General features: G+C 41.7%; 1 protein-coding gene across 3 annotated transcripts in view; it reads left to right on the top strand.

Annotated features, from left to right (window-relative positions):
- The window catches only part of LOC116945297 (pleckstrin homology domain-containing family M member 1-like), a 70,712-nt gene that overhangs the window by 17,948 nt on the left and 26,469 nt on the right, over positions 1-26,295 (top strand). For all 3 annotated transcript variants that reach the window (XR_004403229.2, XM_032959715.2, XM_032959721.2), the window contains exons 6-8: positions 8,427-8,605; positions 9,629-10,370; positions 23,572-23,717. Coding sequence is in view for 2 of the 3 variants with exons in the window: in XM_032959715.2 (XP_032815606.2) it covers positions 8,427-8,605; positions 9,629-10,370; positions 23,572-23,717 (1,067 nt within the window). In the remaining variant the exon portion in view is untranslated. The remainder of the gene's footprint in view (positions 1-8,426; positions 8,606-9,628; positions 10,371-23,571; positions 23,718-26,295) is intronic.

Raw genomic sequence — 26,295 nt, 5'->3', positions numbered from 1 at the left:
TCTCTGTTTTTTTGAATGAACACGAACATTGGATCCCTCATTGTCTTCTGTGGTTCTGAGTCTGTGGTCAAAATTCCACGTTTTTAGTGGCAAAAACCAGTGTACCTATCGGACAACTTTTGTTGAAGTGTCACAAAGTGCCGCTTCCCACTTCATGATTGGCTGAATGAACCCATTATAATGAATGGTCTTCTGATTGGGTGTCAAGTGCAATAACTGTTGTACCATTCAGCTGGATACCATATCCTACATTGTGTATTTTTTTGGTAACCCCTACATTATCACATCCTACTCGGTGTAATACTATAGCAAGCATTCATTTAAATTATCTCCATATGTAAACGAGTATTAGGCTCATATTCTTGGTTCTTTCGGTAAAGTCACGTAGAATATGAATCCCTGCAGTCACAAAAGCTTTAAATCAAAATTTAAGAGTATTAGGTTGTTGTGGCTTGCATCTTTTTTTGGGGCAGCAGTAACATTGCAAGATCCTGTGTTTGGGAACCAGTCTCTTTACAGGACAACTTTAGACTTCCACAAAGGTACTTATTTGTAGATGCGGGAAAAGTAATGTGTTACATTTTCCCTTAACCAGGACTGGATCCTGCAACCTGCAACCTTTTGATAGGGAGTTGAGTTACAGCACCCCACTGAGCCTTCCTAGAGATGCTGGCAAAAAAAATGTGTGATGCTCAATGCCAACTTCACTAAATGATCATCTTTTGATTTAAAGCTTTCGTGACTGCAGTGATTCATATTCTTGGTTCTTTCGGTAAAGTCACGTTGAAGGGAAATAATAAAATATATATAAAACAATAAAATTCTCACGACGTTTCGACTGTAACACAGACATCATCATCACCTGATGATCACAAACAGTCATCATCACCTGATGATCAGGTGATGATGACTGTGTTACAGTCAAAACGTCGTGAGAATTTTATTGTTTTATATATATAATTATTTTATTGTTTCCCTTCAACGTGACTTTACCGAAAGAACCAAGAATATAAATGATCATCTTTAGGAAAAACTGAAATGACAGTGTGCAGTCTAGTTGGCATTTTGAGAGTAATGCATAGTGGAAAAAATATTACGTAACACTTCAAGGGGTTATAATTGAGCACAGTGAATGCAGTGCTAAGTGTGTGTTACATTATACTCCAAACAACAGACTTCAAACTTTCGTGACTGCAGGAATTCATATTCTTGGTTCTTTCTGTAAAGTCACGTAGATAGAAAACAAATCAAAATTAAAAGCAAAAAACCCACTACGTTTCGATCGCAACACAAGCGGTCTTCTTCATCTGAAGAAGACCGCTTGTTTTCTATCTACGTGACTTTACCGAAAGAACCAAGAATATCCAAACAACAGCTTTAGAAAATAGAAAAAAAACAAGGATTGCAGATGTTATGATGCTCATTCTGTCTCATACTAGCTTGTTTGCCCATCCAAGGACGGGTGTATATTGCAGTAAATCTGAAATATTCAATAGAAAAATTGTTCAGCTCATGATTATTAATGAGGGGGGGGGGTTGTCCCATTTGGAGTGACGTCACCCCCTAATGGTTATTGGGGAGGGGTGCGGCATGTGGAGTGACGTCACCCGCTCATGATTATTAATGGCGGGGGGGCCTAATGTGGAGTGACGTTATGCGCGGGACACAGCCTTTTTTGGCTCGTTATTAGTTTATGCGTTGATTTCTTTATTAGCTTTACTTTCCATAAAGAAAGGTCAAATTGAAAGGTAATTTGAGTTAAAAAATGTGTTTCCGCTCCACCTTCAATGTCACGCGCGTTACACACAGACATTCTTGGCCCATATTAGTGTTTCGATCTGTGTCCTAGGGTTCTCCAGCTTCAAGGGCAATTCCTAAACAGATAATTTGGCTACCATTCCAAATAGCAATGCAATTATCCAATCAGTTCATGAATGTTTTCACAAATTGGAAGTAGAAGCTGCAGACGAAAATGCCCTTGGTGATTATGTATTTCGATTGTTATGTTATCCTCATAATAAACAAAAACCCTCATTGTTAGGTCTAAGCATTTAAAAATGTATATACAGTGGTATCTCGGTATACGTTAAATCGTTCCAGAAGGTAGGAGGACTTATACCAAAAATGACGTCTATCAAACGAATTTTTCCCATAAGAATAAAGGGAAAGGAAATAATCCGTTCCAGAGTATAAGGAATGATATTTCATATGGCATATTATACATTAATGGGGTTGTATACAATAACTTAGACACTAATTATTACTAAAATACATACATAAATTTAAATAAATGCATAAATAAATAAAAAATAAATTGAAATGGGAATACAATTTTACGTCACTTTACCTTGCTGAGAGGAGTTGATAGCCAACGAGGATGGTGGTGAGGCAGAGGAGGAGGAGGAGATGTTATTTTTTGGAAGCAGAGTCCCCCTTCCATTAAAACTTCAGGAAGCTGAAATTCTCTTTTTTCTTTCTCTTTTCTGTCTTTTTTTAACTTGACTTGGACCTTGTTGAGGCTCACCAGGTTTGAGTTTGACTAAAAACCTGTCCATTGTAGTTTGTTTTTGCCTTCTTCTAAGAATATTCCTGAAGTGTGACATTGTCTGGTCATTCCACACAATACTGTTACGGCTTGTTGGAGCCGTAACAGTATTGTGTACGCGGGTACTGTACGCGGTGACTCATCCCGACCCATGCAAGTTCTAGCAAGCGAGGCGTCGTATCCCAAGCAAGACGTCGTATACCCAAGACATTTTTTTTTATCGTCAAAACACGACGTATACCAAATTCGACGTATTCCAAAGCGGTCGTATACCGAGGTATGACTGTATGTCTATCTAACCCTCGTTCAGGTCCGTCAACGGAGTTTAGTTAAATAGATGCTTTGACTTTGGGTGCACTGTGATCTGGCCAGTTGGTGTTATGGCCAGTTAGTGTTATCGTCGGAATGCACGAGTCACAATCAGAAAATGGCGAGTTAAATTTGCAGTCGGGGGTCAATTCAGTCCGTCATTGTTCCCTGATCATACAATTCCATTCATTTTGAGGGAAGTCAATGGTGGCTTTTCTCAGAAGATACTGACCTCTCCCAAAGTAGTTTCTACGACTGGCTCAGGGCTCATAGTAAAGGTGATCGCCACCCAGTTTTTGCTTGCAGTGACATTTTTCAGTACATTATGCACATGGATGGATCCAAAGTATTCCTAACAAGATGAGTTTTGAATGCATAAAGTTATAATTCAATGAACACTCAGTATTATAATTCAATTATATTTACAAATTGCTCTCAATGTTCACATATCAAACACCTGATGCATTTTACATTTTGACCGTAATTACAATCCTGGGGCAATTCTGAAGATTTCGAAATACGTAATCACCAAGGGCATTTTGTTCTGCAGCTTCGACTTCCAATTTGTGAAAACATTCATGAACTGATCCGATAAATGCCCAGCCGGCCGAGGTGGCACCTTAATAGGCTGGGGTTTGGCTGCTACCCCCACTACCCGCTCTGCAGTAATATCTACGGCCTATAGTAGTGTATGTTTATAATGACGAATAAACTTCTTATGAGGCACACTCTGTTTATTATTGTCTTTCTTCTCTGACACAGTCCTTAACACACAAAGGGGTATACGGTCCCCTCACCCGATACCCTAAGAAGGTACAGCCTCCGGACTTAGCGTGACCTACACACAGGTCTCTTGCTAACCTAAGGAGGTACAGCCTCCTGTCTTGGTGGGACTTACTCTTGAGTCTACCGCTATCCTAGAGTCCTCCGGCTTGGACCTAGGGGAGGCTATCTGACCCACCACTGGCCCGGCGGGTCTTGACCACTGGATGCGCTGAACCTTAGCCCTCAGAAGGACTGGGAGGCTGGGTCCAGGGTCCTGTCTATCTTCAGCCCGGGCTTCGGTCTTCGTGTAGGGAGAGAACTCCCTGTGCTCTGCACGCTCACCCTTCTTATACCCGTTTGTGGCCAGGTCTAACCAATCGCACATTCACACGTGGAACTGTCTGCTTGGTTCTTACCAAACTGTGGCTACGATCCACTTCACCTCGTCTGACCCCAACCGTTACGTACACAGGTAACGCTGCACTGCCCCTTGATACTTAGTGGCGATGCAGGTTACCGAACAGTGAGTAGTTAGCACCTCTACAGTAGTAATATCTCCCGACTCTATAGTAGTAACTGCACGCATTGGGGTGGGGGTGGAGAAGAGGACATCACACTGTGAAGAATTTACCTCAGTATTTTGTGTATTTTATTGCATTTTAAACCCAAATAAGAATTCCCCCTCCACAGATGGCGCGTGTGCGTTGCTAGGGGCAACCCCCCGGTCAGCTTTGGCGCGCATGCGCGAATGCGTGCTTTGGCGCGCGGTGAGTGGCGTAAGAAAATAAATAAGTAATAACATTAAATGGTTAATTTAACTACTTTAAAGTTGACGGATGCGAAAATGAAATAGCGCTGGTTCACCACGGGGCTTATGGCGTGGTACCTGGCTACTTTTTTTAAACGTAAACCCCACAGTTTGCGAGCCAAATCCTTCACAAGTTTCGTACACAGACACAGACAGAGAGACGGACAAAAAATTACATTTGAAGCAATTGGCGGGACCCCGGGGTCCCATCACTGCCCCGGGGTGGGAAATCGATTGGCCTCGTCGAGAGCTACTCGGGGCACTAAGTTTCGTAAAAAGTTGAAAAATTACATAAACACGTTAAATTCACTGCCTGGGGGGCGGGGCTCGCCTTGGCAAAGAAGCTGAGGATCGACGGCTGACCGGAGGGCGTTGTCGCCGCGCGCGACTGCGGCGGACGCCCCCCGGGCTTGAGTTTGGCCGGTGGGGTGGCGCCCATCGTGTTGATCGCCGCTTGCTGCTGGCGCTTGTTGGAGCGAGTCTGGGCGGGCGGCGCGTTGCTGTCGGGATCACGAGTGGGCGGACTGAAAAATAATAATGATTGACCTGATTTTTGCGGGACCCCGGGGTCCCGCGAAATGATTCATTTATACATCAAAACATCTTGAGCCACTGTACATTACGGTGCGACATGGGCATTCTGGTGAAAGGTATGAAAGAGACTTGTCTAAATGTGTTTTCACCTAATGTATAAATAGAGGTCATTGCTTCATTGCATGGTATGCATCAATCCTTTTAAATACATGTGATTGTACTATAACTACACATCTCTAAAGTATATACATGGGTTTATATATGTGGCACTGTGGCAAGAATGGTTGACTCAAAATTGGGGGTTGACTCGGCCCACCATTCTTTCGGGATCAAAAACAAACGGAATACAGCTTTGTTAGAATTCAACAGTGGTCGACCCATGGAAGGAATGTCCCCGAGCCATTTCGACCACTGGCTTAGAGTTGCTGCCAATGGAGTTGAGCACCATCCAATGTTCTTGGGTCTTTCAGTAAAGTCACGTAGATAGGTTAAAATAAAATAACAAAAAAACTACGACGTTTCATTTTTCGATTTAAAGCTTTCATGACTGCAAGGATTCATCTTCTTTGGTTCTTTCGGTAAAGTCACGTAGAATGATGAAGGCCGCTTGTGTTGTGGCCGAAACGCCGTGAGAATATTATTGTGTTATTTTATTTTATCAATTTATTATTTTATTCTCATTCTACGTGACTTTACCGAAAGCACCAAAGAAGATACGACGTTTCAATCGCAACACGAGCAATCGTCATCAGGATGAATTCCTGCAGTCGCGAAAGCTTTAAGTCAAGATTTCACCAACCAATGTTCACTTGGAGCATAGACTTTTTGACCCTGAGTTCACGCAGACATTGCTGGTTGTAAATCAAATCTTGTTGCTACCACTGAGCAGCAGCAGCAGCACCACCACCGTGATTTGTTTTTTAAAAAAGTGCTTTTAAAATATCTCGATGCAAGCTAGTTTAAAATCCAATGCTTGATTATATTAGCAGGATAAGATCTCCATTGTGAGCATGAAATTTTAATATTAACAATTAGGGAAACATTTTCAGCATAAATGTTTTAAGTATAGTAATATGAATGAATAGCATGCCATGGTTTGGTCATTTACATACCTTTGAAGTTGTACATTTCACTTACGTTTTGCTGAGCTGTAGATATAATGCGTTTAAAGTCTACCTCCTGTTTAAGTGCACAACCTTAATTAGATGCTATTACTCTGTCAGCTTATGCCTTGGAAATTAACCATAACCCATACATCACTTTCATTGTTAATACATTTCTCTGCCTCATAGTGCCACTTTATCGCATGCTCTAACATAAACCATATTGACTGGACTTTGTGCCCATAAGCAACCTCGCTGATTTAAAGGCGGTTGGAAAGGGAATATGTACATGCTAATTGAGTGATGAATGTGGAATACGATAGGCCATTTAGATGCTGTTATAAAGACAGATTGCCCCCACGCATTTTATGCTATGAACTATCAGAGTGACCAAGAGTTGGTTCCTAACAACTGTGTGGGTTTATTTGTAATTGTATCGTTATTCATGTTAAGTTGACAGACCCGAATGTTACGGTAAATGGTCTTAATGTAAGATGGCAATCTAAAAGCCATTGAGAAGCTGAAAATTGAACTAGTGCATGAAGTACAGCACAGTTTTTTTTATTACAAAACTATTAACACAGCTGATTTATTATCTGACATCAGTGGTAAATGTTGAAAATAGACCCATTTCCAGCATTATAAAAATCGTGTAATGCTTAATTAACAGTTTTTGTCATACAGGCATGATTAGCACGATTGGCTATGTTGGGTGCAAAAGAAGGTCAACATACATACATACATTCGTTTTGGCTTGTTTTTTGTCAATCTAAAATGTGCAAACAACACGCTTATTAGTCCATATGGATTAATAAGTGCCATAATTTAGGATCTGCTACGATTAATGTAAATAAAATGCATGTGCAAAGGCATTGGAAGTCTTTCAAATGGCTTTACTGATTATTATATTGCAACAAAAGTGCAATCGGCATTCAGTGTGCTTTATATTGGGTTAACTAAAAAAAACAGGAATGTTTTGGTATGGGGAGGAGTTTGGCTTTTGAATGACAAAAGTTTGTAAATTATACATTTTTACGAAATATAATCAACAGCATTGCAGGCCACATAGGCCTGGCTGGTGTATGCCTGTAAACAAATACTTGAGCAGGCAGGACTGGTGAATCGCTTACATTTCATTCTCAAACCTGCAGTGCTGCGACGGAGCCAGTAGATGGCAGTATACTAAATGGGTTTGTTGTGTAGACATTTTACCTGTTATCTCTTACGCGTGGATTTTACCCATTTACTCGGGTTTCCTCTCACAAGCAAGGCTCTCATATATAATAGGCCAAACATCCCAATGTAAAAGGCCCTTATTACTGGAGGCTTTTCGAGATAAAAAAAGATTAATACGGTAAAGTGGGAGTCCTGCAATTGCATGCTCATGCCACTGCTGGCAGAAGGGCCCCCGACTAAAGAACCCATTTGGAGGGTGTTGGCCTACCCACACATTACCGCACCAAATGCAAGCTGCCAATCATCTAACCGTGGTGGACATATACTGCTGGGTGGATTCATGTATTTATCAACTTGGAAATTTTCAACTTCCACTGTAGTCACGTAGAATGGAAACAAAATAATTATTGTATTTCCCTTCTACGTGACTTTACCGAAAGAACCAAGAAGATGAATCCCTGCAGTCACGAAAGCTTTAAATCGAAAAAATTCCACTAGTGTAATGAAATGGCTTGCCCCTGGATTGTAAGTCCAGTGTGATGATTAAAATACCAAGGCGGCATCCCAATATACTTAGTCCTATTACTGTATAAACACTTGATTACATTCATGAATGTCTCTAAGCCACATTGTCTTGGTTGCATCATCAAAAGTGAATCTAAAATTAATTCTACGAAAGTGATCTGAAAAAAAACTATCTCTCAATCTCAGGGAACGGTTTCAAGTCACTGATCCTAAAAAGTGGTCTTTGTGCTCCAAACAAGCTTAAGCAAGCTCAGGGAATTCCGATAGTGTTTTTCCCCAAGTATAATACTGGCAAGATGTGACACTCTTCTTTCATTTAGGGGGTGCAATTATGAAGTCGTGCTATATACTCTGGAACTGACACCAACAGTACCATTACTAAAAGCAGACCAACATTGTTAAAAAAATCGACAGAATGGTCTGATTTGAGCTAATGATTGAGTGCAATGGCGCAGCCAGATTAAGTACCTTCGGTGGCTCGGTAATGAATCGTGTTAATGCTGCTGGATTTGAACCATATCACATATCCAGAGTACCGGCAATGAAAAATACAATCTGTTTACGCAGACGTCCTTCAAAAAACGAGTGTGCTTCTATTAACCTACGAGTCGAGCATTGACTCTTTTAACACCAACATTACCTTCCGTTGCCACCCCCTCAGGCGTCTACAACCCATTTCAAAACATCCTGAAGATGGGCAACCTGGAGAAGCGGACGGGCACCATATTGCTGTGGAAGGAGTACCACTGTGTGCTGGCACCCATGTCCCTGCAGCTCTTCAACCCAGGCTCAGAGGTGCACGGCAAGCCCAAAGAGGTCTACATGGTCGCTCATTGCCAGGCGAGTTCACCTCTTGCCAGAGCTAAAGTCGCGCACCAAGACGCGCAGAGACAGAGATCCCAGATTTTAGATGCTGGAACATAGGGTAAATTATGTTGTGGATCTTGCAGTGTTATTATCAGTTTCAAAAGTGTTCACTGGGCACTCTTATTTCCATTCCCCTTCACGTCTCATCAAGAATAGGTTGAAGCAGATATGGTAGTACATACAAATAATTCACACCTGTAATTCAGGGTTAGAGGATTACGAATGTTTATAGAATTATCAAACCTGATGAGCTGCAAAGTGGCCAGAAGAAGGAAGTGCCGAAAATTAGTTTTTAACGACATTTTTATGGACATTTAATCTTTAACCCATTCTATATGTGGATATTTAAATAGTGGCTCCATGTTCTTGCAATGTCCCATCAATTATGCATCATGTGCAGTTGTACTTCATAAAATCACTGGTGAGTTTACCATAAGTTTAATCAGCATGTTATTGTTTTTTTAAATGTATACAATAAGCTTATCTCCACTTCCACCTAGTACGGCTTGTATGCTCATAATCAATGTTGATAGCATTGAGCGATTGCTTAGCGGGCACCTACAATGGTTAGTAAGGTACATTAGAGGGTGGTGTGGCCAGCATCATTATATAGTGCATGGCTTGGAATTGAACCGAGGTTGCTGGGATTATAGTTCATTGCACTAATCATTGTACCAGATATCTCCACAAACACCCACACTGACGGCACATGCACGCGTACACACATGGGCTTGTTCGGCATTTATATAGGCAGTGGTGCTGCAGGCTTTAGATAGCTTGTCATTGCTAGGAACATGTAACGTAAGTGTTAATGCGAGTGAAAAAGGGCAGTGCTTATTTCCGTTGGCATCTCTTTACCAGTGGAAGAAAAGCCAAACTCGTGCAACGATGTGAAAACGAAACACAATATTTTAACAATCTATGTGTTGTAAGCATGGCAGAATAGATTTACAAGGAATGATCTGTCAACGATGGACAATGTGTTGTGCTGTGCAGGGCGTGATTAGAGGCGGCAGTAGCAACCTCTTCCAGGTCGGAGGTGGCAACCGCTGTTGCCTGGAGCTCACCTACTCGGGCACCCGCATACACCTGCGTGCGCCCTCAGAAGAGCAGGCCGACGACTGGGTTGAACGGCTGCAGGAGGCCATCACCGCCATGCAGTTCTTGCCAGCCGATGATAACGACACAACAATCCAAGGGCCACAAAATCACTGCACATCTGGACCACCACACCCAGAGCCCACGGTTGATGAAAGCTGCCTGGTACAGCCACTGCTACACGGTGTGCTAAAGGTACAGCAGATACAGCAAGAGGAGACAGCAGGCACGGCGCAGGCATGGAAGTCATTTTACTTCACGCTGGACAAGGACACACTGTGCCGCTATGCCATGAGCGATCGCAACGGCGCCCCTGTCCGCACACACGGAACTCGCGAGCTACGAGACGTGGAGAGAAAGCGGGGTGCGCCACGCAGATTCAGCATTGTGTTGGGCGGTGACACCCTGCACCTGCGTGCCGTCAGTGAGATGGAGGCACGCCTGTGGGTTCACATGCTCAGACGCGTTCAGGGGCAGCAGACAGGGTCAGGGGAGCATGGCTGCAAGAGTCCAGAGCGAGCATGGGGGCGGAACGGTGAGGGTGAGGAAGAGGGCGCCACTATCACCAGCTCCTTCCTCAACCTGCTCACCGAGCTGCCCGCGGAGAAAGGCCTGGATGCACAGAACTGCAAGTGTGCTGGTGAGATGCATGCGGCAGATGCGATGGCACTTTTAAGATTTTATTTACTTATCTCAAGTAGAACTCGTGACAGTATGGTAGTTGAACTGTGCTGAAATGATCCAAAATCTAGGTGAAAGTTGCATCGTGTTCACATGTTGGGCTATACTGGAATGCTGATCTTTAATAGGAAGTCTGACTTCAAGAGATTTTATTTTTACAATTTTTTACACCAGAATGTCTGACTGCTGAAAAGAGCAGTGGTGTGGTATTAATGTGGAATTTCCACATTTATCTGTTGGGATCAGCTAGGACCCTGAGATGACCACTTGTTTGCATAATGTGGTACCCAGATTTGTTGACCCTGGAGGTTTTTTTTAGACCAATTCAAGTCCCATTTGGGATTCAAAATCTCGGCACCCGACCACATGATTCCTTAGAAGGCAAGATGGTGCTCTGGCAGAGGACAACTAATGCGCAATTTGAAGGTCGCACGTTCAAATAAAATGTGAGTTGATTCAGTCCCTCATCTCTATGTTCAATGTCATTAGATCCATTGTGTGGGAAGCCAATAGTAGTTATCTTACAGATGGAATGACCCACCAGAGGAATGTGGAATCGTCACCCATGGCTCAGGACCACCAATGTAGGTGTGGCTGCCCCTTTGCGTATTTGATCAAGGAGACACTTTAATTCGTGTTTTTTAAGCACACAGATTGGCATTTATGGTTAGAATGAAGTCCATCCAAAATTGAGTGTAGGTTAGTATTATAAATCTGGTCACATTTGCCATGTAAAGTTATATGATTGTACATTGTGGATGAATCTGAAGGTAAGAATGATATTTGCAAGTATAATACGAGGTAGCAGTGTCATGTCTAAACACTTGGAATAATGTTTCCATGGTTGCTTGACCACCACAGAGCTATATGTGTCTGACGTTTTGAGGCTCTGTAGCTACGCTGAGTTTACACTCCAACAGAGGGCAGTGTTGTGTTAATGCTGTCTGGCCCCAACTCTTCCTAATCAGCTTGCATTCATTTATATCCTTTGGCTATGTAAAACAAATTAATTATCAGAATATATTAAAGTTTTTCGGAGAGTTTTTTTGAGTTAGTAACAAGGAGTTGATCAAAGCTTGTATGTGTATTCGTATGCATTTTCGTGTAGGGCTTAATACAGGCACGTGCCAATTCACTTTAGAGATTCGATGAATCGTCACAATTTAGGTTTGCAATTAAAAAAAAGTTTACAGTATAATTAGTTATCATATTTTGTACATTCGCCTGAATGCAAACTTAGCTTATAGCTTGCATAGTTTGCAAACATTGTAAAGTATATCTTTCTTATACACATCCCTTGATGCATGTATTGCCAGCTTAATCAATTTTGCACTGATGCATCGCTCCAGGTCTCGTTAATGTGAAACTAGAGATGCAATTTGATTACCAATTAAGAATCTAGATTTGAAGTTTTTGTGACTGCAGGGATCCATACTCTTTGGTTCTTTCGGTAAAGTCACGTAGGTAGAAAATAAAATAAATTAAATCACGACGTCTCAAAAAACATTTTTCCTGCTGTGGTTTTCCCACCTGCTGATGATTGCTTGTGTTGCAATCGAAACGTCGTGATTTATTTTATACCTACGTGACTTTACCGAAAGTACCAATTAAGAGTTTACAGTGAAGTGAGGTTTACAAATTAATTTAATAAAAAATGTATGCTATCAAGTGCAAATATGACTTTCAGATTACTCACCTTATAAACACAACGTTGTTATGTCACTTTAGTTGGAGGAATGGATGCAATCTTAGTAGTGTACTCTAAGGTAATTAGATTACAGTTGAACGTCGATTATCCGGCACCACGAGATTTATCTGGCTGCATCCAACATTGTCCGGCGGTCCCGGGCCGATCCGGCGAAACCTGCAGAATCGCTGTAACTCAGTCTGGCTATTGGCACCATGAGCATGACAAAAACAAGTAGCTATGCTTGATTTCAGTGTTCAATATTATATACGGTACATTATGCACTACATACAACTTAAACAATGAAAATACTGCACCCCATGCAGAGTCTTCGATATTGGAGTGGTAAGTACGGTGCAGTAAATACAGTACATTTTACAGTAGGATGTTTATTTTTGGCTATTTGTATGTTTAGGTATGCCAATTTCATATCGTAAACAAATTTCAAACACAAACAAAACCTGAAAGCATAATGTCATGCAAAAATGTGGCAAAAGAAGCTATTTTAAATAATGATGTGATTATCCGGCATTTTTTAAAATCCGGTGCCCTCTTCCCCACCGAAATCACCAGGTAATCAATGATCTGTAGTTTAATACTGGTAGGAAACGTGGTGGACTGGAAGCCCAACCGGGATTAATTCACAGGAGGCAGGGGATTAATTGTGTATGTCTGTGGATGTCTGTCCACGTGTATGCGGACACCCGGATAAAATGGGAGGGGTGGGGCTGGGTGGAGAGGGGTGGGTGGGGAGGGGCTGGGTGGGGAGGGGAGGGTGGGGAGGGGCTGGGTGGGGAGGGGCTGGGTGGGGAGGGACTGGGTGGGGAGGGTGGGGCTGGGTGGGGAGGGTGGGGCTGGGTGGGAGGGGTGGGGCTGGGTGGGGTGGAGCTGGGAGAGGAGGGTGGGGAGGGGCTGGTCACCCCGTGGTGCCCTTATAAAACTCAACGTTTAGCCTACTCACGCCGGCTTGTGCCCGCCCTCACAGTCCGGCATATTTGCGGAATACACCACGCCGCCGTTGACCCTGGCCATTGACCGAGCAACCCAACGATCCTACCAGCTCCCTCCGCAGGAATGTGTTACCCCATGTAAATGTGGTCACAAAGATATTTTTGCAAACCATTAGCAGGATTTCTCATTTATAAACAAAATAGGAAGCACTGAATTTATTTCTACATTGTGTGACTTGGTCGTGATGTGGTTAAAGCACCTGTCTCATCATCTTCATTTGAGGAATTCTTCAGCCCATCATTGTTCCAGAATGAATAAAGTGAGTACTGTATTACTTTATGGCAGTGAGCAGTGGTTGTCCTATGGTGCGACTGGCTTCCACCATAGGAAAGTTGAATATCCACCACTGCCTCAAGACCACCAACAGAGATGAGCAACCGCCCCATGTACATTCAAGCACGGGAAATCTTTATTTTATTGTGATTATAAAAATTATATCTATCTTTAAAACCGGTGCAAAAATCGTCAGTCTGAGATGTTATCCACAAATCAAAACCCTAAAATGTGCAGACCTTGTTGCTTGTTCAGATCCTGCAGATTCCAAATGACTTTGTACGGTTTTCCAATGACTGCAGATATTGTTCTGCTTTTACCGTAATCCCTCGAGGGAGGATGGGGAGAGTGGAGGAGATGGGCTGGTGATGATAGGAACACATCACCTGGCCTTTGTGCGCATGTGCTGTTTCTTGCGATACTCTCAGCCGACAGTTGCATGCATTGGTGTGTATTCTGCTCATTCATAGATCATTTGTCTGTCAATTTCAGTCCAGCAAAGTTTTGTAATTCTGTGGGATGACTGGGTGACTCAGAGGGCTCATATTGCCCTTGTCAGAGGTGGCCGAATGTTTAAGACACCTGTGATTACATCTCTTGTTAAACGTTGACTTTTTCTCTTACTCAAACCTGGTTACGGAATACCTCTTACCAGTGTCTGCCTCAAAACTCTCACTAATTGGCTTCATAAACCCTTAACCTGAATGACCACCCATGCAAGGTGTCTGTTGGTTCAGTAACTCCACAAAGCTTTATTTTATTCCATTTATCAGTGGGTACAGATCTGCCTGCTTTCCTTGTCTTTCGCTCTGCCCTTTTCAATCCGTTAAGGCTTTGGTGCTGCCACTGCTGTTGGTATTTGCCTGTAGGTAATTGCACAGCCCTGCCAGATCCAACTTTTTCTTTGTTGATGTTTGCTTCGCCTGCTCACCACTTTTCTCACTGGCCAGATTAGCAATTCATATAATAATTGGCTTGCAACTGTTTGGGTGTGTGTTATCGCCAGTAATACTTGGAAAAACAAGTGGGCAGAAAATAAAAAAGTGGGGAAAAGAGCAGAGAGAATTATGCATTAGCCAGCTGAACTATAGGGGTTGGCCCCGATCTGTACCTCTTCAAAGGGGCTGCTTTCCTTACTTAATATGAATGGTAAACTCTTTTGCCATGTAGTGTATAAGGCTATGTCAAAAAGAAATATATTTTCTTTTGACTGCCATTTTTAAGCATACTATTGGAAACTTCTTGGCAGGCAAAGTGCATTGTCAGCGCTTTGAGCTGACAATAAACGTCTGCTCCTCACCAATCACACGGTGGCCGAACATGGGGCAAGAGCGGACTTAGCCAGGGGGTGTGAAGCCTCGTGTAATGTGTGGGCCGCAGGGCTGTGGGGTTTTGTCCACAAATGAGAGAGGTTGTTTAAGATTTCACAGCACCTGTAACCCTATTCATGCGAGTGTTTGTGTTTTCGTGATCCCTTGGAACATTATCCATATCTGATAAGTGTAGTGCCGGGACAGTACAATGCGCTGAGAATAACATTTTACATGCGTGCACGCAATGTATTCAGGGCTGACATAAAATAGCCTGGGATATCCTATTTTAAACGCAGTGTTAAAATTAGACAAAAAACGTAATGCATTGTCATGCACACATCACAAATAAACAAAAACCCTACCACGATCGCTATTAACACTGCTTTACAGTTCGGCATAATAGGAAATTGCCCTTCTCTTCTATAAATGGAAGCCTACGTTATTATTTCATATGACAATGTTAGGGATTCAATTGGTAAGTTTCTTATTTGTTAATATTATATGGGGTGTTGCACCATACTCGTATTTCAGCACTTGGGGGGAAAGGACCGGTGGACCACATGCAAACGTTTTTAAAGTTGTGGGGGAGATTAGTCATGATGACCCATATCAAGCAGCTGGGGCGGCGGGGGGGGGGGGCTCGTAAACAGCATATGGCTTTTCATCCTGTTGAACAAACTCATCATATGCGGTAGAAGCATCTTCAGAAATGTATGACACAAACTTTCTGTTATTTTCTTGATGTAATGAAGATGACAATATTCAACTCTTCACAGTAAGTCACATTTTCTTACACATTTCTTGAGTGCATGACAATACATCAATATCGTGACTCTTAAAATGTACGGTAGGAAGTGTATAAGGCTTTGTCGAGTTCTTTCACGTTGGTTAACTCAAGGCATTCTTATAAATGTTTGCCTCGAAGGCACACGTCCATGCGTAGAATGATATGATCGTGTAACCTTCTCACTATCGTTCTTGTTACAATGAGTCATTTCGGAAAAAATATTTTACAATCACATCTATAATTTTAAGAAAAAAAATGCATATCATTTGAGCACAACTTGGTATACCTTGTTTTGTTTATTACGGGTCTAAATATGCCACCCACTTTAACAGTTGAAGAGCTTCAAATATATTTTGGCAGCATTATTTAGTTAACATATAGCGTGTAATTAACGTGAGTATATTTTCCCTCTACGTATACGAGTAATTTGTGTCATTGTTTATTGATTATTGTCAGCATGGGGGTGCCGATTTTGGAGCATTCCGTTGATCACTGCTTGTTTCAAACTCGCCATAGATATTATCTTCTCAAGCCATACTTTATAAACAGTCCATCTTGACTGATACGAAAGGCAAGTCGCAAATTAGATGGTTATTTGTTCTTAGCCAAATGTTCTTGCCGTTGGTTCTTCACACCTGATGATGACTGCGTTACAGTCGAAACGTCGTGAGAATTTTATTGTTTATATATTATTATTTTATTGTTTTCCTTCAACGTGACTTTACTGAAAGAACCAAGAATATGAATCACTGCAGTCACGAAAGCTTTAAATCAAAATCTGTTAAACTGTTGTATGACATCATTACTAAAGTAATCCGACCAAGTTGCATTGACAAGAGTGCTCATCCTGTAATCATAAGATTGTAAGCTAAAATCACAGCCAGGCGTTCTACTGAACCCTCCTGATGGACGTTAACAGGAGCCATCTTATTAATAAACCTGGTCCCCACCATAGAAATATCAAATGTTCCCAACTGGTTTTTGAAGCAATTTTTTTTTTAACAGGTAAGACCCACTAAGCTATATAGCTCTTTTTCATAAGCAACCTTGCCACAAATCATAGCTCAACGAAGTGGCTTAATTTCTGCAACCAAATACTCTTCATGCATGTTTCTAAATGTGGAGGGGAAAACCAGAGGATCTGGAGAAAAATTAATGCGACCACAGGGAAATCATGCATACTCCAACTATACAGGCATCAGGGTTGTGATCGAACCCACGACCTGCTGCATAACAGGCGAGGGAGTTAACATTTTTCCACCGTGGCATTCATTGGATGCCAGTGGAGATGAATGCCCCCTCATTGCACCTTTGAGCATTGAGACACTGACTGGTGAATTTTGTGACAAATTATGGTAGCTTTATCATGCTTCTATAACACAGAAAAAAACCCTAAGTTTTGCTGTAAACAGTACCTTGAGAGTGACATGTGTAAGCTGATCCAGGTTATCTTTCTGGGGGCTGTCTGGTGGCTTGGCATTCCTGGGAACATGGATGAAACTGGATTGGGCCAAGTAAGCTTAGCAATATGAAATGAATGTGAATGTTAAATTCAGAAACAATCTTTATTTCTTCTATGGCACTTTTTGCTTCAAGTTCTCAAGGTGCTTGCACAGTTCTTTTAATCGTGAAATAATTTAAAATACAGAGCAAGAATGAATGAGGATTTCGTTTTACTGTTGGCTTAGAATCCAAAGTAAAATGTCCAAATGTTCGCAAAATCAGTTTAAACACTGCAGGTCACATTGACACCTATATTAAATTAATTAAACACATTGCCTGGTTGATTAGCCACAAAGTTGGTAATGGAGAGATCATCTACAAATTAACAAAAAGTAACATTCAGCAACATGTGAATGGGTCCCTATATATGAACGTATTGTGTTTCCACATCTGATTTTAGCTTGGAGTTGTGACAATCCAACCCAGCTCATCAAAGTATCAGTTTGTGAGAAGTCTACATTGGTCATTCTGTTGAAAATGGCCACCACTGTAAGAAAGAAGATTTTTTACCAATTGTTTCAAGCAGCCATAGGAGATGAGCACCCATTCTTGTTTTATCCAGAATGCAGACATTTGTGTTATTTATATATATATATCAGCTCACAACAGTGTGATTGTTAATTGAGCTTTCTGACAAAATGGGGAGCACATTGGTACCTGTTCTTTGGGTAATTTTAAGACTTCCATCAACTTTGACTTGGCAGAATTGGTGGTGAGGGCGGAGGTCGGGCCATGCAAGTAGGGCAGCCCCCTGTCTAATAAAATGCTTCCTCGCCTGGTTGGCTTGGGAGTCTGATTAGAGGGAGTTCCTGTGTAATTCTAGATCTGCCGGGGGATTACACCTGGCGTGCACTTTGTCCACATGCGCACACTGAAAACAATTCACTACTCACTACTAACCACACTTTTACTTGTGCTTTTAATGCCTAACCATTGTCGGATCTGTGTTGCTTATTGTATTGATGTTTGCTAGAGGTTGGCAACATTTTGAAAACATCAATTTCAACCTGCACACCAACCATGCACAATACACCCTGTCCACCACACTACACATCGCACTCTGCATATCACACCCTGCAATCTATATACATGATAGTTAAGGTAGAAGTGTTTGCATGCAAAAAGGAAAATTACGAGATGATTATCCACTAGTTGTTTTTCCATCATTATTGAAACGTCCACATTTCCATAGTGTGGGGGTCTTACTGTTGATAACAAGTGACCCTGAAGAAATGTTGGTCCAAGTTGACGACTGAATCCAGCACACAAATTATATCTCTACCAGGCCAGATACATCAAACACTTCAATATTAACCTTCGTCTCTGACTGCTGCAACTTGCTTATGTAGATAGTTTGCCAAGATTAACATGATATGTCCGACTGGGAATTAGGAGAAAATTACTTTTTGGGGCTTTCTGATGTTTGTTTACTGAAAGGACATCCAATAACCAAAGTAATGGTGTAGTGATAATGATGATGATCACACAGAATTGTGTTCATTCGGTCTGTCTTTCTGCCATTGATGTGGGTTTAGAGTTTAGATGCATCCTGATTAACACACATGGAGAGCAATGGCCCACCTTTTTCATATATATAAATGACATTTTTTTGTCTGTGTGTGTGTTCGCACGCTTGCAAAGGATTTGGCTCTCAAACGGTGGGGTTTACTTGAAAAAAAATAGCCAGGTACCACGCCGTAAGCCCCGTGGTGAGCAAGCGGTATTCCGTTTTCTCATCCGTCAACTTAAAAGTAGTTTAATTATCGATTTATCTTTATTTATTACGTGCGCTCGACCATACCAACTCGCACGCCTTCGGTGGGGGGGACGGCCCCTGCCAAGTCACACGCGTTCGGTGGGGGTGAGGGGGAAGTTTTATTTCGCTTTAAAAATGCTGTTAAACAACACAAAACGCTGAGGTAAATTCTTCAGTGTACTGTCCTCTTCTCTCCCCCCCCAATCCTGATGCATGCAGTTACTACTATAGAGTCCGTAGATAATAATATAGCGCTTAGATAGTATTATTGTAGCGCGGGTGGGTGGATGATGGGGGGGCTGGGGTAGCGGCCCAGCCCCCAGCCTGCCAAGGTGCCACCTTGGCCGGCTGGGCAATCTAGGCGAGGCCGGGGACTCTGCACGGGACTAGGCCTCACCACGCCATTTTGTCAGGTGATTACTTTGTGCTATAGTCTATATACTGCTATAGAGTCAGCATATACTACTGTAGTGATAGCAGGTACCACCACAGTCAGTATGCAGTGCTGTAATCATAGCAGGTGCCGCCACAGTATGCACTGCTGTAGTGAAAGCAGGATACCACCACAGTCAGTATGCAGTGCTGTAGTGATAGCAGCACCACCACAGTATGGACTGCTGTAGTGGAAGCAGGTACCACCACTGTCGGTATGCACTGCTGGAATGATACCATGTTCCACCACAGTCGATATGCACTGCTGTAGTGATAGCAGGTACCACCACAGTCGCTATGCACTGCTGTAGTGATAGTAGATTCTGCTATTGCGTTGGTAGATACCGCTATATAGAGTCAGTAGATAGTAAAACAGTCAGTATATACCACTACGGTCAGTAAATACTGTTACAGTCAATACATACTAATATTCAGTCAGTAGATACTACTACGGTCAGTAGCTACTTCTATAGAGTCAGTGGATACTACTGTAGAGTCACTAGATACTGCTATTCAGTTACTAGTTACTACTGTAGTTAGTGGATACTATTATAGAGTCAGCAGATACTACTATAGAGTTAGTAGTTACTACTATAGCAAGAAAATCAAATAATAGCATACAACGTTTCGATTGCAACACAATCAATCGTCATCAGGTAGAAAACAAACCTAGTGAACTTATAAATACCATGCAATACAACACAGGGAGTCGGCTAACACAACAGTCAGGACCTTACCTGGTTGATTACGTTCTTCCAAAGATTGCTAAATTTGAGAGAGTGACAAAACACAGACACAGAGACGACACAGACAGACACACAAGCAGAGAGAGACACACAACATAGACAAACAGAGACCCAACGCTTCTGTGTCGAAGCCTTAAATAGAGAGAGAGGTGGGGGGGGGGGGTGCAGAAAGAGAGGTGGGTCTGCTGGAGCAGAGAAATTAGCATGTCAATGAGAGAGCTGTGTGGAAATCCCCCCCACGGCAGCCGGGGGAGAAAAAGACCCAACAAGCCTGGTAAATATTAGAGAGAGTTGTGTGGAAATCCACCCCGCAGCGGCCTGGGGAGAGAAAGCGAATGGATCTATGAGAGCCTGGTTAAATTTTAGAGAGAGAAATAGGCAGTTTGAGAAAACAAACTTAGCAAATTTTTGGAAATGTAATGCAATGCAATGCAACACAGAGAGTCGGCTAACACAGTTAATGCATAGCCTGGTTCATTACGTTCCCCAAAGATTGCTCAATTAGAAGTTAAGTGTGACCCACCTCTCTCTTTGCCCCGCCCCTCTCTCTCTCTCTATTTAAGGCCTCGACACAGAGGCGTTGGGTCTCTGTGTGTCTATGTGTGTGTCTCTCTCTGTGTGTCTATGTTCTGTGTCTCTATGTGTCTCTGTTGTCTCTCTCTGCTTGTGTGTCTGTCTGTGTGTCTTCGTGTCTGTGTTTTGTCTCTCTCAAATGTAGCAATCTTTGGGAGAACGTTAATCAACCAGGTAGGATGTTGACTGTTGTGTTAGCCGACTCTCTGTGTTGAATTGCATTGTATTTCTAAGTTCACTCGGTTTGTTTTCTACCTGATGACGATTGCTTGTGTTGCATTTGAAACGTATTTTATTATTTAATTTATTTTCTTTCTACGTGACTTTACCGAAAGAACCAAAGAGTAATTCCTGCAGTCACGAAGGCTTCAGATCAAGTTTTTTACTACTATAGAGTCGGTAGATACTACTGTAGGGCCGGTAGATACTACTATGGTCAGTAGTTACTACTACAGTCAGTATATAGTACTGTGGGGCCAGTAGATATAACTACGTTCAGTAGCTACAACTGGCTCACTACATACTCCTGTACAGTCAGTTGATACAACTACAGAGTCAATAACAATACTACTTGCTCTGTTGTATGTAGGGTGTGTACGTATATATACATGCTGGGGTACACATTTTTTAAGGGGGGGCGAGAATTTTCGGAAACCTTTTATATCAACTATTTACCCCCCGCTTTCTATAACTTTTTGGACTTCTGCAAGCCTCTTATAATTTTGTTGGTGAAGAAATGGACAAACGGTCCACCGGCCTTTAAAAATAGCTTAGTATCTGTGTTTGTATATGTAAGGTTATTAAGATGAGTTTTGACGAAAAAAGATTCGCCCGGGCTATGCCGGGTACTTCCTGCTAGTAAGCTCTAGAATGTGAGCCGTTTGTTCCTTGATAAATGCATTATTTGGCTGTCACCGAGGTGTTATATTTTTTTATCTTTGGCAAATAATGTGTGAAGAATATTTAAATAATACAAATAGTCGAGTGTACAGTTTTACTGTGTTTTTGTCTCAGCACAGATATCTCCATCATTTCAAGTGACAGTTGAGCGTGTTTATTAGAGATGGCAAATATTGTGCCTGAGCAGCTGTATGTAGGCTCATTTAAAACATTACCATATTAATTGAACATGTTTTTCATGGCATGAAAATAACGTTTTTTGTGCTCTGGTGGAGTGTTGGCTTAAGCATTACATTTTTTTTTCAAGTGCCTTTTTTTAATAGTGAATATAATTGCTGGATTGCCGATTATTTGTTTTAACCATAAAAAGTGAGAAACCTCTCCCTACTCAAACGAGCCTGGGAGGCAGTGCTCGTAAATATTGGCAGCCCTGAGCAACTGTGAGAATTTTGATTTAAAACTTTCGTGACTGCAGGGATTCATATTCTTGGTTCTTTCGGTAAAGTCACGTAGAAGGGAAACAATAAAATAAAAAATATATAAAACAATACAATTCTCACGACGTTTCGACTGCAACACAAGCACACCTGATGATGATTGCTTGTGTTGCAGTCGAAACGTCGTGAGAATTATTCGGTAAATTCACGTAGGTGACTTTACCGTGACTTACCGTGACTTTACCAAATAGAACCAAAGAGTATGGATCCTTGCAGTCACGAAAGCTTCAAATCTAGAGTCGTGAGAATTCTATTGTTTCATATATTTTTTATTTTAATGTTTCCCTTCAACGTGATTTTACCGAATGAACCAAGAACTGTGATAATATCAACTGTTCATTTCCCACAGAGGCACTCGTTTGTCTGAATCCAGAGTGGTTGTGCACCAAGTTGACCTCCAAAATAAAAATACTTATCACAGTGCCACATGGATCGATATAAAAAAGAATAAGGCACATTTGATTGTTCGTGTAGTCTGTCAGGTAGCGGAGATAGATGTGCCGACAGTGCTGTGGATAAACACTTTTCTCACATCGTTTATAAGCATTATACGCACAAGTGCATTTGCATTTTGTTTGACGCGGCACAATATGATGCATCTTACTGGTGTTCATGGATGATTCATATGTTGGATGATTCATCTATGAAAATTGGAAGTGCCACCATTGCAAGTCAATTCATATTGTGGTGCACGTTTAAGTTTGTTTCAAATCAATTGCTAGTTGTAAATGGTGTTTTGAATATTTAAAACATTATAAAAACCATTATATTGTTGACGATGTCATTTTCTTTCATACTGTTTTTTTAAGCGCACAATCACTTTAGCTTAATTTTCTGAAGTGACAATATCATCTGTAGAATGAGTGTTCTAAATAATAATTGTCTGAAAAGGAGATATTTAATTGTTGTGCATTTTTTATGTTTTGTGTATTTTGAACAGTTCTGTGTAATTTTCATCTCTGGTGTGCCATCAGTGAATGCATGTCCATAAATCCCAATTTACCAGGTTTTCTCAGCTGGAATAATCATATTTATTTTATTTCAAGAGCAGTTGTCTATTAAACATGCAAACAGGATAAATAACTGCAATGAGAGCTATATAAAACAGCCCATTTTACCTAATATATTGATGTCTCTAATGATAATGACACTAAATGAGCATATTTATTTCCATGTGGAGCTAAATTCAAATAGTCTAATGGCTCGGGTAGTTCGTGCTTGTGTTGAAGCTTCAAGGCATCACTGCTGAGTTTCAATGTATGCAGCCCTTCAGAATTAATCTAGGTTCACAAGTATAGTGAGATTGCAGTGAGTTCAAAGACATCAGCCCACTAAGGAATACAATTAGACATTTTATTCCACTTTCAGAGTACCTGTACAGTACTAACTTGGCACCACTGAGATTCTGAGCTCAAATTCAGGTTTTAGCCCCTGGTTATTAAACCAGGTTCTCAACTGCAGCAAGTCAGCAGCTATGTGATGAGCATCTTAGGCACATGACGACCTCTGCGGGATCCACAAACCGTGCCAGCAAAGCACTTGGCTGCAAGCATGCATGCCCAGCTCTCCAAGCACGCATACAGCAAGCACATCCATACCGATTTTCGTGCTTGGCAGTCATTGCTTCTATGGACTCCATAACACTGGCTACTTCCCCCCCCGTTCCTTTAATTCTCATATAGGTTGCGGCCGGGAGATCGGTTTCTGCTATGGTAAAGCCAAGGTGTGCTCCTACAGTCGGCGCTACTACTGCGTGCACTGCCACGCAGACGATCTCGTCCTCATCCCTGGGCGCGTGCTGCATAACTGGGACGTCAGTCTGCAAAAGGTAAAGTTAGATTTTGAAGCCGTGAGTGGCCTTTTATCTTTTAAAATAAGACATTGCCTTTTTTATAGTTGCATACCAAGGTTGTGTATCTTGGTCTGCCTGACACCCATCTGAGGCTTCATAAATGAGAAAAGAGAATATAAAGTCACAGCCAAGTGGCATTTGAGGTGTTCTGCCTTAGCGCCATCTAGAGACAGTACTGGAATACAAACTCTTAATGGGTAGCACGTGGCTACTTGTGTGCAAATAAAGAGGAAAGTGTCGGAGTCGTTATCGGACACGCGGTGCTTCCCGAGATTAGGTGACACGCTGTTACTGCGTCATACAGCTGTGCTCTTGAAGCACCCATGCTGCTCCAACACTAATCCAAGGCCACACTGGAGATTCCCTGCATTGACAAGGTGGGAGCCCCATTACCCCGCCTACATTATGACGCACGCTGAATGGTAGGAATTTTAAGATGTAATTGTGAATTATATATGAAAAATAAGGAATCAAAGAGACGGATATTGAGAAGCTCGGATCGCGTCTTTAGGAATGAGAGTGACTTGATTCTAACAGACAAATCCCAGATTGAAGCATTTCTGTCTTCACAGGAAGTGAACACAGACTGGGTGTGATCCAATATGGCCAAAGAGGGCAAAACTAACTTCAGGCAATTATAAGATGGCATATATAAAATCTTGGGCATCTGCTAGCTGATTGTAGGTTTCATGTTAATGCAAAGTAACACATTCCTATGCCTAGATAATCAAATTGATGACATAGATGTCACTATTAATTAATACATTAACTTTTACATTCCAATACACTACTAGTGAGGGGGAAGGATTCTTAACCAAACAGAGTAAGTTGTCTGAAATCATAAAAGACATGTTGAGAAATATCAAAGGCACGGATATGCGAGACTGAAGGTTGAATACACAGAACTCTGTAAAATAATTAGGAAGCAAATGAAAACAAATTGTGGAGCACAACTCGGAGAAATAATTGAGGACGTCATAACAAGTTACGGGATCATATTATCGGCAAAATGGAGGTTGATGATTGGCAGTTCACAATGGTAGCCCTTTGGGAATTGGATGGAATAATAACTCACTGAGATAGAATCTTAAAATTCGTTGAGTCATTTTATGCAGATCTCTGTAGCATAAACATGCATTTAGCTCGGGAATAAGATCATCTCTCAGGATGAGGAGGAAGTTTTAAACAAGTCATCTCTGCCCATTCAAATATGAAAAAGCTTCTGGACCGAATGCCATAACATTGAACATCATCAACGAAGGGGACACCAACTGCTGGAACACGATTTGCAGATTTGTTGATGAATGTTCATGGATAAATGAAATGCCACAACAACGGAATGATGCCTTACTTGCTCTTTAATTCAATATGGGAGCTGAAACTGACTTGAAAAACTGTAGACTCATTAGCTTCTTATCACACGTGTATAAATTGTTTAAGAATATCATTTGGAACAAAATAATGAACATATTACAGGCCAGCCAAACACGTGGGCAAGCAGGTTTTGGGAAAGCTTTCCCTACCGTAGACCACATACATACTATTCATCATATTCTTGAAGATCAATGCATTTCAATTCCCCTTTGTAGACTTAAAACATCTAGTACACATAGTAGAAATTGACAGTAATCCTGGCTTTTACAAATTGAGGCCTAAATATAAAAATATTTAGAAACAATAAAAATAGCTAAATCACGACGTTTCTGCGTTGACTTTTCCACCTGAAGACTGAAGCTTGTGTTGCCTCCGAAACGTCGTGATTTAATTATTTTATTTTGTTTTATTTTTTTCTACGTGACTTTACCGAATAAAACCAAAGAGTATGAATCCTTGCAGTCACGAAAGCTTCAAATCTAGAATTCAAATAGCATTATTAACACCTGCCTTTGGGCATCTGATTACAATGCTATGTTGAATTACTTCCTGTATATTCTGGTTCTTAGCTGCTGCCACATTTCGCTAACCTATTGCCTACCTATATAGCATAGTATCAAATATGCTTTGAAAATCGCATTTGCATCATACAGGATAAATGCGGAACAAGTTTTGGCCATGCAATTGTTCATTCAAAGTCCCCGCAGGCAGCAAAACCCCACCCCCTTTACGCAAGCGTCAAGTCATGGTTTGTTTCACATGGATCTGATAACGGCTGTCAGTCCCAATCAAAGGAATCTGACCGAGGCCACAAAAGAGCAAAGCCTGAAATGCTAGACCTGTTCGGGTGTGCTGCTGCATAGAGCACAGGGTAATGTTACAGCCGATCCACCAATTATTTTTCGCTGCGGGGCATTTCTTTTCTGCGAGCTTTTCAAACGAGCCCTGCTGCCAGTCTGCTGCGGACCCTGCGGCATTCCTTGCTAGGCTGCTAACTTCGTCTGCTGCGGGCCGATGCGAAAAAACAGCGTTCGCTTTGTTTCAACAGCTGTTGTGCGTCACTCGTGGCTCTTGGGCCAGACGTGTTATGGCTACATCCGGGGTGATACTACTCCTGTTGTTCCATTTCCCCGAACGGTGGCGACAGATTGAGCGAGAAATAAACCGCACAGTCGTTCTT

This window comes from Petromyzon marinus, chromosome 2, assembly GCF_048934315.1.
Source record: "Petromyzon marinus isolate PM22_M1 ecotype Great Lakes invasive population chromosome 2, UKy_Petmar_22M1.pri1.0, whole genome shotgun sequence".
NCBI lineage: Eukaryota > Metazoa > Chordata > Hyperoartia > Petromyzontiformes > Petromyzontidae > Petromyzon > Petromyzon marinus.
Note: the sequence above shows the minus strand (reverse complement) of the source record. Positions and strands in the feature narration are given on the sequence as shown.